Source organism: Pristiophorus japonicus, chromosome 1 (assembly GCF_044704955.1).
Source record: "Pristiophorus japonicus isolate sPriJap1 chromosome 1, sPriJap1.hap1, whole genome shotgun sequence".
Taxonomy (NCBI): domain Eukaryota; kingdom Metazoa; phylum Chordata; class Chondrichthyes; family Pristiophoridae; genus Pristiophorus; species Pristiophorus japonicus.
Window position 1 is genome coordinate 256,402,048 of NC_091977.1, and position 16,288 is coordinate 256,418,335.

Sequence of the window (16,288 nt, forward strand, 5' to 3'; positions counted from 1 at the left end):
GTTATTATTTACTTTAAGTCCAGCAAGCTAACTTACTGTTGTGGGGAAATGCAGCTTATTCATTATTTTTCCATTCTACCAGTACAGGTTGTACTGATTGAATTAAGTTAATCCGATCAGAGCTGTTGCTTTGTATATTTACTTTCTGTGAAATAAAGCAGCTTGATGATTTTTGTCAGGCCTCACCTTACCATGAATTTTCTTGGCCTGTCTTTGGAAAGAATTGGAGCAACATGTCATTTGGCTCAGATCTTGGGGTATTATGTTGCACACCCTGGGTTATGCTATTGTATAAACAGATGTTGAGCAGTACGGACACATCATTAAACATAAGCCAGTAGAGTTTCCGGTAGGTAATTTGTCCGAAATTGACCAAACCAACGCAACAGACCGCAGAATTTCAAGTGCAAGTTACGTTCAGTGCAAATCGAGTTTCCACAATCTTTTGCGTTGGTTTAAAAAAATTGTGCTGCAAGCTGGCTCCGCCCACAAAACTGGCCACGCCCCCAGAGCGAATTAATCACCATGGCAAGTTTCCACTAATTGCGCCCATTTGTGGCCCTTCGAAGAGGTTGTTCAAATTAAGCTGATTTATTTTAGGTGCAAGGACACTAATGGGTACCTATTAGAAACTTTTAAATATTAAAAAACATTTAATTGACCAAGAAACTGGCTATTGTACACCAATGTAAATAGTTATGTAGATTTTTTAAAAGGTACTTTTAATTACTTTAAATCGGATTACTCACAGGTGGTGGACTAGACACTGATTAAAAATGCTTATTTTTTTTGTGACAATCCCATTTTCAGCTATATTTAATAAAACTGCACCAGGTTACCATTCTTAAAAATAACAAGGAATAGTTTTTAATACAAACAAGCAATTACATTCTAAAACACTGCCCGATTGTGCTGGTTCATGGACCATTTTCAGTTTGTGATTTTCCAATGAGTTTGAGTGGAAACTTGAACCATAGGGCTTGATTTTTGGTTTTTGGCGAAAACAGTTTTATGCCAAAATTACCGTTTTCGTTGCGCTATCTTTTTTAGGCCTAACTTTTGGCCTTTACGTCTGCGCCAGAGAGTTGGCGTTGCACGACGATTTGTGGCGCAAACCGCGAGTTTTGGCAACTTTAGTCCGGGGCCAGTAGTGCTGCGAGAGTGGCCTTGGGAGGGGGAAAAACAAAAAATAAAATTGCAAAAAACATTCACAAAACATTCTCAAACCCCTTACCTACTAAATTGCTGAAAAATAATTAAAAAATAAAAACTTTAACTTGTCTTTTTTGCAGTTCTTACCGCTGCTGACAGGGTTTGACCTGTCAGTATTCTGGGCGTGGCGTATGGGTCGGGAGAGTGCAGAAAGTACGACGCAAATGCAATCTGCATCGTTGCACATCAGCGCACCTCTCCTCGGCGATACGTGAAAGCGCCGCCGCAAAGAGGTACCCAAGGATCCCACCGACCGAGTTTTTGCCGCAGAGGATCAAATGACGGCGAAAATCTGGCGTAAATGTGCAATTTGCACCTGGATTGCCGATTGCACCCGAAGCAGAAACTCTAGTTGAAGATCCTCAGTCCACTCACGGAGTTACTTTCACCACTGTACCCAAGAAAATGTTTGCGGCAAGACCCTAAACTTGTAACATAGAAGAAAGAAATTCTTGAAAGAAAAAAATACCTGAGACAATAATGAAGGAATTTTTTTTTAAAAACACCAATGAATTTGGAGTCAGCAGTGTCCTGCTTATCATCAGATTTTTGCTAATTATTTGGAAGGTTGAATTGTTACTTATTGCAAGATTGCTTACCATTCCAATAAGCATATTGTAAAAAATGAGTTTTCAGATTTTCCAGGGAAGGCTGACATGTTTTTTTGGATAGAAGACCAAATTAACTAATCAAATACTGTTTTGATTTAACTCTTTTTAAAAAAAAAAACAGCTAGGTAGTTATGAAAGGGATTGAAATTCCATATTTTGCTGTTAATGAACACTGGTTCCAATTCTTTTAGGACTAATGGAATGTCAGCAAAGGAAGCCAGCAATTAGCAATCACTGTCAGATTAGTTCCTTAAGTTTTGCTGTTACTTTTTTGGAGGCCGGAGAGATTTCAGAGTTTTCTTGAAATGTTCCTTGTGCTTTGTGGTCTTGCTCAGGAAATGAAATACATTGGAGAAAGCATGATTGTACAAATTGTACGTGTGTGTTAGAACAAATGGTGAGCTAAATGGTTTGATTTGTTCTGTATTTTTATGTTGTGTTGTATGCGTGAAAAATTTTCAACAAAATATTTTTCTAATCTTGTAGGAATGACTGTGAGTGCCTGTAAGGATGGCTCCGGAATGATGGTGCGTAATATTATTCATGGCGGATCCATCAGTCGTGATGGCCGAATTGGGGTAGGTGACTGCATCTTGGCAATCAATGGGGAACCAACTACAGATCTCACGAATGCACAGTCCCGTGCAATGCTGCGAAGACATTCTCTAATTGGACCAGACATAATGTAAGTGACAGAAAATGAAGATTCAAACAAATAGTAATGAGAGCTGCGGTTGGAGATAGAAACATGATAAAGTAAAACGCTATTACAGTTAAATCGTTGTAGGACAGGGACATCAGGGAGTTAGGACCAGATACTTTTGTTAAAACCAGCATGATTATAAGAAATGCGAGCCCTGACACACGTAATTCAAGCACACACAAAAGTGCGATGTTATGGACAATTTTTTTAAGTCTTCCCCTTTTTCCACTGTCCTTACCCCACACTACTTCCACCCCCCGCCCCGCCTTGCTCTGATCCTCACCATGATACTTAGGCTTTCCTAATAGCAATTATAGATTAGAGTTTGATTGTTTCAATAGTTTTGACAGTTGCATAGAAAATAATGGCAATTCTGATTCTAACTTATATTGAAGAGCATTTGGAAAATAAAATTAAATTAAATTCTAGTCGGTGGATACACAATTTAATGAGGTCCTGCTTCAGAAGTAAAGTCACTTTTCAGAAGTGTGGATAATCTTTGGTAACTTTGACTCAGAAGTTTCTTTCTATTATTGTTTCTATAAATTTATGTCCTTCAATATTATTTTCTAGTTCGAAATTAAGATAATAACCCATGTCTTGATGAATTTTGGGTGCAAACAATTTTTAATTAACAACTTGTACAAATTGATTCAAGGTGAAAAAGGAGCTGTAAATTTGTATTTTTTTTGAAGGTTGGAATACAGAACAATTATAAGTTAAGTAAACCATTTTTAAATAGGAGCGTGTTGTCTACAGAAACGTCAAACCAGCGGTACTACCACAAATCCCATCTTCTTTGTCAAAAACATCAGTTACAGCTATTTCTGCTATTGTGGGTTTTATCATCTTTTTATAAAAGGTTAAATCAATATTTTGACACATTTAAGAAAAGAAATTAAAACAGTAATTTTGACATACTTTCTGATTTTAAAAAAACCCTGAAAATTAGCTGATTTTGCTTAGAGATGTTGGCTTTTAACAGTTTTTACAAATACTTAAAATTATTAAAAGGAATGTTTCAACCACAGATTAGCCAGGAAGAAACATTTTTCATTTAAAAACTGTTTACAAAGTCACATTGACCAATGGTATTGCATCAGTCGGACTGAATAACCTGTGCCTTTAAAACTCCCCCCAACTGGCTGATTAACGATTGGAGTCATTCAAGTCTAGTGGTCCAGTCAAAAATTATTTCAAAGAAACTTGGATACATTTAGAGAAGCTGTAATGTTTGAACCACTAGGGCTTTAATTCTGGTTATTGGCACATCTGTATCTTAATTTTAATACCTTTGTACGTGCTTCTCCTAGCCAGTGATCCTTGATTCAGAATAACCCTTGACTCATATGGCTTTGCTCCATAGATTTTAATTTGGTTCTTAGGAATCCATCTCCAGAGCCAGATGTCCTCAGCAAACTATTCAACTTGCTGTCTGGGTCACTCTGACTTTTGTATTACAGCTACATCAAGACAAGCGCACTCTTGATCAAAGCATTAAAAACTAATGTAAAAGTTACTCCTACACGCAAAAACCCTGATCCAAGGATAATTTGGCAAACTAGTTGTGCCTTTAGCCACATTCAACAATTTATATCCTTAACAATTTACTTGGAAGAATGAGATGCAATTTTAGGATGTTGATCAAAGAAAATTTTGAGCCTGAGCTAAAGCTACTGAAAAAGTAAACATCTGAAATTCATTATTTTTAGCTGGAATGTTTGAAATGTTACTACCTCAGTAGATTTTGATTTAACATTTTTTCAATGTACAACTTTTTATTTACTTGTTCTCGATGGATATTCCCAACAGTGGAATGGAAGAAGAGCTTTATGATTCTTGTGTCTCCACATTTGACATCAATTGGATTCACAAGCTTGTGAATTGAGGAAAAAGTCAACTTCTAGTACTCAAATTATTTACTGTTCATTTTGTTTACTGAAAACTCAATAATTCTTGCCAATGGAATGGAAATTAATTCACCCTTCGTTAATTTAATGCACCATTGAAATAATTGACAGTTTCAAATATTTACATAAGTTCAGTTGATATATTTTATATTTTTATCACTTTTTTATCTAATACTGAATCATCCAGAAACTTTAACATAATGTATATATGTAGTGTAACCTCCTTTAACTATGTCATTTCTAAATGAGGTTGCATCTCGTATTTCCGATCTCGAGGAGCTGCAATCTTAGCAATAAGAATGAACGTACTCATAATTTTTTATGTGGCCATTAAGGTCCCTGAGGGATAGAAAGAGTTGCTGGGAGAAACAAAACAACTTTTTATTCTTTGAGAAATATTGGAAAAGAATAGATTTTGGCAATTAACAATTTTTGTTAAGCAAGGATATTAAGGATTAAAGAACCAAAGCGAGTAGATGGAGTTAAAATACAGACCAGCCATGATTGAATTGAATGGCGAAACAAACTCGAGGGGCTGAATAATCTACTCCTGTTCCTATATACACTGAGAACTCGTGCACATGGAGTAACTGTTTCCAGTAGCAGGAGGGTCGGTAACCAGAGGATGCAGATTTAAGTCAGTTGGCAAAAAAGCCATAGGTAGATGAAGAATAATTTTTTTACTCACTGAGTTATGATCTAGAATGCATTGCCTGACAGGGTGGTGGAAGATTCAGTAATAACTTTCAAAAGGGAAACCGATATATACTTTGAGGAAAAGATTGCAGACCTACAGGGAAAGATCAGGGGCATGGAACTAATTGAATAGCTCTTTCAAAGTGCCGACACAAGCACGATGGGCCGAATGGACACATCCTGTGCTTTATGATCCGATATATAAAATGATAAAATGAAGTTGAATTGTTTTTAGTATGTATGACATTAACTAGTCAAATGAAATTTTAAGTGCATACAAAGAACTCAATTATTTGCATATGTATTACTAGTTCATATCCAGACTTTATTTGATGTGTGCATCTATCATGAAATTAGCACAAGGTATATGAGACTAGTGTAAAAGATGCTGCGTCATATGCTTTTCACATTCTAGATCTCCTTGTGCACCTGGTGATGATCAGTCCCCTTTTTATGTGTGAGTATTAGTGTGTTTTAAGAAACTGCTGTGAGCATGTAGATCATGAACGTCAATACAGCAATAAATTACATCTTATTAATAAACACAGCATGCTCTAATCATGTTTTTTTCATGAGCTTTATCCAGATACATGTACTTTCAATCTTATAGGTCCAACTAAATTATTTCACCTCTATAATCGAATTATTCAATGCAGATTTGAAAGATGGTGTACAGTTGAGTCAGATGAGGGTACTATGTTGTTTGCTTCACAACTATTAAGGTTCAGGGCACCAAAAATTCACAATTGGGTGTATCTTGGCATATGTCCTGAGTTGCACCTTCTGTGATCCTGTGTAGATAACCCTGGAAGATTTCCCAGGATTGATTTGCATTCCAGCGGTTGACACCATATAGGGTGCAGCTACAGCATGCGACATATTGGGAAGGCTGGAAAATTTGCCTCAGAGTGCCTGTGAATGGGGTGGGGCGGGTACAGGGTCTCCCCCGTTTCACAGGAATAAGTTTATGCTGCATCCCCGCCCTCCCCACAAAGGGTCTGCATTGAAAAATATATTGATTTTGAATAGCATCCTCTTCCGGGGTTCAAGCCACCTTGTGTCCTGTCTTAAGGTACATCTGGTGTCAAGGTTGCAGAAACTCAGAGTCCCCAAAATAGAGGCTGGCTAGGCCCCATCCTACATAGATACCCTTGTAAATGGCAGAGGCTCCACACCCACAAGGCCATCAAGAAAATGCGGCGTTCGTTGTCTTGAGAGAGAATGTGAAATCGGCGCTGATTTTGGGAGTCAAATGTTCAACCATCATCCTCATAGGCAGTCCCTCAAAATGAGGATGACTTGCTTCCACGCCAAAAAAAAGGATGAGTTCACAGGTGTTTCGAATGAAGAACCTGAGCTACATTCTCAAGGATGGAAGATGCCTGTGCATGGATTTTTTTAACGTGTGGTGGCCGTTGCACACCAGGCGCCACACGGGCTTGACAGAGTTAAGTCTTGGTCCAGTGGCAAGGGTAACCCAGACAACTGGAGACCTGCTCTGCTGCACGGACCTAGTGCGCACACATCGCAGTGTGGGCTGGCCCGTGCTACCCCTGGGCCCCTGGCCCGAAACTCGCGCCTCCCCTGGGCCCCAATCACGTTGCTCCACAGTCTCTCACAGCTCCTTTGCCCTGATCTCGCCGCTCCTGCTGTATCTGCCCACGCTCCAATCACCGACCTGGACCTTGCTGACGTCACTCTTCGCTGCCGTTGCCCTCCTGCATCACCTCGCGCTGTACCTTGTAGTGGCATGCCTCCATGCTGCCCATGGCCGCTGCTCCTTTTTTTTAATATCCAATGTATTATATAATGTATTTATATCCAATAAATACATTTTCCCTAAAGGCCTAATTGTTTTAGGAGACAAATAATTGAGTACGGTAGTATAGTGGTTATGTTGTAAGACCAATTAGGATAACGCGAAAGCCCACCATGATAATTTGGAAATTTGAATTCAGTTTAAAAAAAAATCTGGGAATAAAAAAAAAAACTGGTATCAATAAAAGTGACCATTAAGCTGTCGGATTGTCGTTTTTAAAAAAAAAACAACTGCTTCACTAATGTCCTTTATAGAAGAAAACCTACAGTTCTTATCCAGTCTGGTCTATATACGACCCCAGTCCCACACCAACATGGTTGACTTTTAAATACTGCCTGAAGTCGCTTAAAAAGCTCTCAGTTGTCCAGTCCCATTTGCTGAGAGCAACTAGGGATAGGCAATAAATGCTCGCCTTGCCAGTAATGCCATATCCAGAGAATTAATTTAAAAAAAAATGCATAGGCTTTTGCAGACACAACTTTTGAAAACACAAAAGGCAAGAAATTGGGATTGGTTTTTGGGTGCAGCGAGTTACGAAATGGCGTCCGCAGCGCGCGCACACTTGTGATACGAAGAGCGCATGATGCTATCTTGGTGCAGGCATCCGTCCGCTGGAATTATGCAGAGCAGGCAGTTCATGAATCCATTTGATGCCAGCACTGCCATTTTGCAGCTCAACGGTCCAGCCAATGCCCTCTCTTAAGCTCGTGTAGCTGAACATGTGTTAAGCAGCAGGAAGGAGCCCCCCCACCAGCGCTATTTAAAGGGATCATCATCTACTTACAGGTTTAGTTGCTGGTTGATTTCTTCTGGTTATTGCTACATATCTACACAATTTTGGTGCTTTCCGTTGTTGTTTCAAGTTTCCGGGAGTGGTGTGACCAGTGCTGAAGTACTTTTTCCTGACTTCAAGACTTCTGCACCAACCAGTTGTTCCCTGACATGGATGCATTAATCAGCCTTCCTCTTGGAATGGAGCATTACTGGGAGAATGAGTAGAGGCCACGTAAAACAGAGCAAGCTGTGAGAAGAGTGAGGAGGAGGGAGAGGAGGTGGCGGGGCCGGGGGGTTGGGGAGAGAAGGGGGCTCAGCAGGAGGCCATATCTGCCCAGGACGATTAACTTTTACGTGTCTGGCTCCTTCCAGGCTGGTGCTGGAGATATTTGCAACATCTCGCAGTTTGTCGTCCACTGCAGCTCTCTGTTCAAAGAGAGCTAACTTCATTTAATTTTGTCTTGCCAGAGGCAAATGGGCAGAGCGAGCACAAGGATTTGCTCGGATTGCAGGCTTCTCCATGGTGCAGGGTGCCATTGACTGCCGCACATTGCTTTCCGACGCTGCATGTCAACCGGAACTGAAAGTGATTCCACTCTCTCAACGTCCAACTGCTGTGTGATCATAGGCAGCGCATCATGCAGGTTTATGCCTGGTGTCCTAGCATCAGTCACGATGCCTTCATTCTGCGGCGGTCTGCTGTGCCAGCTGTGTTTCAGCCACCATGGAAAACTAAAGGGTGGCTACTGGGTGATGAGGGCTCTCTGCTGACGACATGGCTCATGACTCAGGTTCGCAACCCACACACATGTGTGCATCACGCATACAACGAGAGCCATGTTGCCACAAGAAATGTGACAGCACAGACCATTGGCATGCTGAAGCTGCTCTGGACCGTTCCGGAGGAGCCCTACAGCACTCAAGAATTGTGTTGGTATGCTGCACAACCTTGTCATCATAAGCGGACACCAGCTACAGTTAAAGGGGCCATTCAGGCCAAAATGAAGTTAGAGGGAACATTGGTCCACAAGTGTGCTAACGGAGATGGTCACCACTTCCATGCTGGAAAGGATGGGCTCAAAGCTCTGAGCAAAGCCCTGTACCAAGCTGGTGCCAGACTCCTCCATGTTCCTTGACATTGAATTGTAAGGCTTTCTGGCAGGCTTCCCAATGCACCAAACATGTTTTTGTGTATTCCTATTACTACCACCTGTGGCCTGGCCCATTGAAGTCCTCATCTAAAGCCCCTGCAGCTGAACTCATGCACAACCTTATCCTCTGGTGAGCTGGCACCTGCACTATCCTTGCCCCCTGCGCTGGCTGCAGACCACTCATGCCCTGTGTTTCACCATGTGCAGAACCCGCCTCTAATCTATTCTCTGAGATACGTGCAGTGGCTGCGAGCGTGAAATCAGGTGACGGTGTGTCTTCATTACTCTCTTGGGGTTCCTCCGCTGCCTGAGCAGGTTGCACTTATTGGGTATCTGAAAGAAGAAAGGCACATGGGTGAGGTTGTATTGAGGGGTTAGGGGAGGGTGGGGAGAGAGAAGTAATAGGTGCATGCTTACACCATCTGCAGTTTGTAAGTCAGAAGAGATTGTGGACTGAGGAGGAAGTTGGATGTGAGAAAGAAGGATTAGGTATTCAGATACCATCAACTTAAATTGATTTAGCCCTGCCACTGGCTCAGTAATGGCCAGCACCGTCTCCTTCATGGGAGTTAGGACATGCAGATGCACCTCTCTGCTGCCTGAAAGGGTGGCGGAGGCAAACTCAACTTTATCTTTCAAAAGGGAATTGGATAAGTATCAAAGAAAATAAATTGCAGGTCTACGGGGAAAGGGCAGGGGAGTGTGGGACTAGCTGAGCGTCGGCACAGGTTTGACTGGCCGAATGGCCTCTTTTGTGCTGTAACCATTCTATGATTCTATGATCCCTGGCATTGACCTCCTCGACTATCTGCTCCCACTGCCTTTCACTGTGTCTCTCGAGGGCTTCCTAGCCCCCGGAGGATACGGGACTTCTCTTCTGTCCACTTCCTCCACCAACATCTCCAGTGCAGCGTCGGTAAACCTTGCTGCCCGCTCTCTCCCATGATGAGCCATTCTTCATTTTTTCGCAGGTCGATTCACTTGTAGAACGACTCCCAGTACCTGCTTCAGCTACAGTGTAACTCCCCTTTAAGAGTTGCAGGCTAGCTTTAACTAATGCTAGCAAGTATTGATTATGGGCCCCTTGCTGATGTGTGCAGTCAATCAACAGCATAGTTAGCACTGGCTGCACTCAGAAATTATGTGAATGAGCTGGCAGCATGAAGATGCTATGTTAATTGTACATTGCGATCCCTGCACCGGTATTTGGGGGCTATCCATTTCAGCCCCCCAAATCTTCCATAATCCTGTGAATGGAACTTACACATGCCAGGGAATTATTTAATGCCTGAAATTACTTCTCAGTATATCAAATGGAAAGCTCTTGCATTCCAGTACCTCTTTATTTGACATGCGGAGGGAGGAAAGAGGATTAATTTTGTTACCCTTGAGCAATGCCAGTTCCTTTTTCCCTACAGCACTGAGTGAAGCATTAGTCGCAATTTCCTGCCTAATAAATGTCTAGTACTTTAGTACCTATCACGTGACACCATAAACCTTCAGCTCCACATCACTCTGTTTTGTTCCATTTCATTTACATTAAATTTAATTATTTCGTCAGTGTGACCATCATCTCTGATTTCCACTCCCCCCCCCCCCCCCCCCCCCCCCCCCCCCCCACCCACCACACCACCAACACTTGAAATAGTCGTCGTCTTAGGCAATCCCCCGGAGTCGAGGATGACTTGTTTCCATACTAAAATGAGTTCTTAGCTGACTGATGAGACCAAATGTGGGATCTACAGTCTCTGTCACAGGTGGGGCAAATGGAGGCTTTGAGGTGTCCTTGAAATGTTTTCTCTGCCCTCCTGGGGGCTCGCCTGCCGTGACGTAGATCAGAGTAGAGTCCTTGTTTCAGGAGTCAAGTATCGGGCATGCGGGCAATGTGGCCCGCCCACAGAAGCTGATCGAGGGTGGTCGAAGCTGAGGATCTTGGCGTGAGAGAAAACGCTGACATTGATACGCCTAACCTGCCAATGAATTTGCAGAATTTTGTGGTGGCAGCGTTGGTGGTACTTCTCCAGTGTTTTGAGGTGCCTACTGTACATAGTCGAAGTCTCTGAAGTATATAGGAGGGCGGGTATCACTACTGCCCTGTAGACCATGAGCTTGGTGCCGGTGTTGAGCTCCTGGTCTTCGAACACACTTTTCCTCAGGCAGCCGAAAGCTGCACTGTCACACTGAAGGCAGTGTTAGACTTCGTCATCGATGTCTGTCCTTGCTGATGGTAGGCTCCCAAGATATGCAAGTGGTCCACATTGTCTCAGCTCTCATCATGGATCTTGATAATCAGGAAGCAGTACTGTGTGGCGGGGGCAGATTGATAGAGAACCTTAGTCTTACTGATGTTTAATGCAAGGCCCAGACTCTCGTACGCTTCAGTGAAGGTGTTATCAATGGTTTGGAGTTCAGATTCCAAGTGTGCACAAACGCAAGCGTCATCTGCATATTGAAATTCAATGACGGAGGAGGGATCTGGACTGGAGGCATCGGAGGTTGAACAATTTCCCGCTTGTACTATAGATTTACTCCACTCCAGCGGGGAGCTTATTAAAGATGAGATGAAGCATTGCAGCGAGGAAGATTGAGGAGAGCATTGGTACGATGACATGCCTTGCTTGACTCTGGTCTACACTTGTATTGGGTCTGTGGTGGATCCATTGGTAAGAATCACGGCTTGCATGTCATCGTGAAGCAGACGGAGGATGGTGACAAATTTTTGAGGACAGCCGAATTTGGGAAGGACACTCCATAATCCCTCACGGTTGACAGAGTCAAAGTCCTTTTTCTTGGATTTGTCAAGCACTAAAGATCATGTCCGTTGTGCCCCATAATGGACGGATCTGCAATGCGACTCTGGGAAGAGCTCTTCAGCCACTGAGAGGAGACGATTGAGGAGGATTCTTGTGATGATTTTCCTTGCGGCAGACAGCAGGGAAACTCCTCTGTAATTACCACAGTCGGACTTGACACTTTTCTTGAAGATGGTCACGATTACGGCGTCTCTGAGATCCCTTGGCATGCACTCCTCTTTCCTGATAAGAGAGATGAGGTATATCAGACAGCTCTCCTCCTTCCAGATAAGAGAGATGAGGTATCATATCAGACATGTCTCAACATCATACAGCTTACATGCACTGAAGTTCTTATCTTCATTTCATTTTGAGTGCTCATCTATTTCAGTTTTTGCCCCATTCTTCCAGAGCTGAGACTAAAAATGAGCTCCCACTCCCAACTCTATCCAGGCTTTTGCTGCTTATTTTAAATTGTCTCCCTATGCAGCTATCCAGCTTGGCTCATTTTAAATTGCACTGGGAGCATGGGTAGACGTTGGGATTTGAAAGCCATTTTCCTATTTTAAATCTCTCTACTGGATTAGCAGAGCAGTAGTTATGAAGAATCTACCGGTGTGGTGCTGCTGTTAAGTCTATGATTTTTGGCAAAATTGCTTCGCTATTGGAAACCAAACAGGAGCAAATCTTGACGGAAGTTATTTAACTTAACACCCCCCCCCCCTCCCCCACACCCACCTACTTTTGGCCCCCAATCTGTGCAGTGTCCTGACCCACAGATGTTGCCAGAGGAGATGATTTCCTAGTTTAAATTAAATTTGGAAATTGTTCCCTCATTTATCCACTACCAAATTAACCAAATAGACACAGTAGGTTTCTCTGTGTTCATGCTTGCTCCAAACCTACCACACTCAGAAGTTCAAGATCTTTGATAGATGGTTGTGATTTTAGGTAGCTGAATGCTTCAACAGTGGTGACGTGAATGGCTGCTGGAGTATATGCTTCATTGTTAATAACCTTTTATGGTAAGAGTTCTAGAAGTTCAATTTATTGAGTTTCATTCTAGTGCTGAGCAATGTATTGTCAGACCTATTTCATCCTTTGGGTTCCAGTGAGTTTACTTTTCTCCACAAATATTTTATCAGCCCTTGGTTTGCCATGGAAATTAATGAGCTGTAGTTTTTGGGGCACGACCCTGCATACTTTGGCATGCAGATAACAATGACAACTTGTATTTGTATAGCGCCTAGAACGTATTGAAATGTCCCAAAACTCTTCACAGGAGTATTATGAGATAAAAAATTTGACACCGAGTCGCATAAGAAAAAATTAGGGCAGGTGATCAAAAGCTTGGTTAAAGAGCTAGGTTTTAAGTAGCGTCTTGAAGGCGGAAAGAGAGGCGGAGAGGTTTAAGCAGGTAATTCCAGAGCTTTAGGGCCTAAGCAACAGAAGGCACGGCCACCAATGGTTGAGCGATTATAATTGGGGATGCTCAAGAGAGCAGAATTCGAGGAGCACAGACATCTCGGCGCGGGGGGAAGGGGCGAGGCCATGGAGCGATTTGAAAAGCAAGAAGGATGAGTATTTTGAAATTGAGGCGTTGCTTAACCCGGGAGCCAATGTAGGTCAGTAAGCGCAGGGGTGATGGGTAAACGGGACTTGGTGTGAGTTAGGACACGGGCAGCAGAGTTTAGGATAAATGGGATCCTTGAGCGCCATCCTTTTTTTTTTGGCAAGATTGTATCTGTTACACTTGGCTGTGGAAATTATGGTGCCAAAGTTTTATCCCACCATCTCACTTTTCTTCCAATGAAAGGAAACGTGCATGCCAATCAAGTGACATCTAATTTTCCTTTCTTTGAAAGGAAGTATCACTTGATTAATATTTTCCACTGATTGTCCAGTATCCAGTATTGGCTGAGCAAAAATTTCCTCCAATGAAATATTGGGAAGTCTGAAACCATTGTCTTCAGTCGCCGCCATAAACCTAGCCACCGAATCCATCCCTCTCCCTTGCTACGAACTGAATTTGAAGAAATCCATTTGCAACCTTAACGTCCTATTTGACCCCGAGCTGAGCTTCTGACCCCATATCCTCTCTATCACCAAGACCATCTACTTATAACATTGTACGTCTCCACCCCTGCCTCAGTCCAAGATGCTGTTGAAACCCTCATCCATGTCTTTGTTACATCTAGACTCGACTATTCCAATGCTCTACTGGCCAGCTTCCCACCTTGCACTCTCTGTAAACTCGAGTTCATGCAAAGCTCTGGTGCCCGAATCCTAATTCGCACCAAGTCCTGTTCACCCATGATCACATTTGGCTGATGACCTACATTGGCTTCCTGTCCAATAATACCTCGAATTTAACATTCTCATCCTTGTTTTCAATTTGCTCCTTGGCTTCACCCCTCCCTATCTCTAACCTTCTCCCATCCTCCAACCTCAGATCTCTGGGCTCCTCCAATTCTGGCCTCTTGCACATTCCTGATTTTTATCACTTCACCATTGGCAGCCATGCCTTCAGCTGCCTGGGCTCCAAGCTCTGGAATTCCCTCCCTAAACACCCCCGCCTCTCAACCTCTCTCCTCCTTTAAAACGGTGCTTAAAACCTACCACTTTGACCAAACTTTTAGTCACCTGCCCTAATATCTCCTTATGTGACTCATTCTCAAATTTTGTTTGCTAACACTCCTGTGAAGCACCTTGGTACATTCTATTACATTAAATATGCTATATAAATACTAGTTGTTGTTAATGTGGATAGGACTTTATTTCTCAAACTAGATAAACAATTGTTTTATTTCCTTTTGAAATAACACTTAAGTCAACCCATTACTTAGCAGTAATGTAAACAAAATCTAGTGGCATTGCATGTTTCCTGGTATCGTTTCCTGGTATCATTCCCTGACTGAGAGGTAGCAAATGTAACAACTGATTCTATTTCTGGCCACCATTATGCACAAGTGCTATTTATATATCAATGACCAAGAGCAGTGCATGTGCACTCATTCAGTGATATTGTCTTGATTTGGCAGCTCAGAACTAAATGATTTGGTACTGCAGTGCTTACCTGAAGCTGTAGAATCTCAGATTCTCACCTTCTATTTTTGAACTCCTTTAGCATACAGATGTTTTATATATTGCAGTTGAATGAATGAGGAAGAATGCTGAATTAATTTTTTTTTCCCCCTGTGGGATGATTTATATGTAAAGATTGTATTCTTTGAGAGTCTGGTATTGAGGATGTGACCATACAGTTATAGTTGAGCACAAAATTGTTCTCTTCTGGCATCTGCACATGCACTTCTAACTGAAGTGACAGAACAACGATTTAAGAAGGAGAATCTGGAAGTATGTCAGCATCTGTAAAGGGAAAAAACAGGTTAACATTTTGGGTGTGTTTTGGGACTCTTTTTACATGCCACAAAATAAAACTCTAGGAATGTAAGAGATGATCTGCTAAGTAAAATGCCTGAGTTAGGCTGTAATAATAAAGAAACAATTAAGAGGAATGTTGTGTCTAAACTGAAATTATTTCTGCTCAGCAGAGGTGTTGCATGTTGACCCTAATCTATTTGTAAAATTGAACAAATTGCCCAGAAAAATATATTGTGAAGGGTAGGTGGGGAAGTGGATCATAGTCTCTGTAGTTCTTAAGAGGGCACCGTTATTTCTTTGATTCCTATGTGACTATATCAAATTGCATGTATGCACACTTTAAATTCAAACAGGCACAATACCTTGTTTGCAGTAGCAGTGAGAGCTGCAAATCGAACGCCTGTTTAGCATTTTTTTTAAATTGGACCAGTAGTTTCTGAATTTGCTTCTAGGTCAGCACAATCCATCTAAATTAGCTCTATTTTGGGGCAGATTCATAGGCTTATCTACCACAAAATAAAAGTTACCAAAATAAACTTTCCATTTGGCAAAAGGTCTCAGCATTCATAGAATCATAGAAGTTTTCAACACAGAAGGAGGCTATTCGGTACATTGTGTCTGCACCGGCTGAGAAAGGGCCATCCCGCCTAATCACCAGCTCTTGGTCCGTAGCCTTGTAGGTTACAGCACTTCAAGTGTACATCCAAGTACTTTTTAAATGCGATGAAGGTTTCTGCCTCTACCACCCTTTCAGACAGTGAGTTCTAAATCCCCATCACCTGAGTAGAAAAAAATTCTCCTCAACTCCCCTTTAATTCTTCTACCAATTACTTTAAATCTATGCCCCCTGATTATTGACCTCTCTGCCAAGGGAAATAGATCCTTCCTATCCACTCTATATAGTCCGCTCAAAATTGTATACTTCAGTATTAACCAAATAAATAAATTGCTAGTGATCCAGCCAAGTATAAAGTATATATGTGTAAGAATCAAGCCACTGGAAACTTGTGGAAGATTATGGCAAACATTATGGGCTATTCTGTTTATGTATTGATATTTTTGATTGCTACGGCTAATGAATTGTCTCCTTCCCCTTCCATTCCCAGTTCATGTCACCACTCTTATTTGCTCACTTTTCCTGCCCTTTCCCCAGTTCACACTGGCACTCTTCCTCTCCAGTACACATAATCAGTCAATACTAGTTTTGGAGAGCAAGGACAGAAACCAATTGAAAAA

General features: G+C 42.0%; 1 protein-coding gene across 10 annotated transcripts in view; it reads left to right on the top strand.

Annotated features, from left to right (window-relative positions):
• LOC139270052 (multiple PDZ domain protein) overlaps positions 1 to 16,288 on the top strand; it is a 401,342-nt gene that overhangs the window by 209,929 nt on the left and 175,125 nt on the right. For all 10 annotated transcript variants that reach the window (XM_070888410.1, XM_070888412.1, XM_070888415.1 and 7 more), the window contains 2 exons: positions 2,310 to 2,508; positions 5,548 to 5,589. In XM_070888410.1, the coding sequence (XP_070744511.1) occupies positions 2,310 to 2,508; positions 5,548 to 5,589 (241 nt within the window). The remainder of the gene's footprint in view (positions 1 to 2,309; positions 2,509 to 5,547; positions 5,590 to 16,288) is intronic.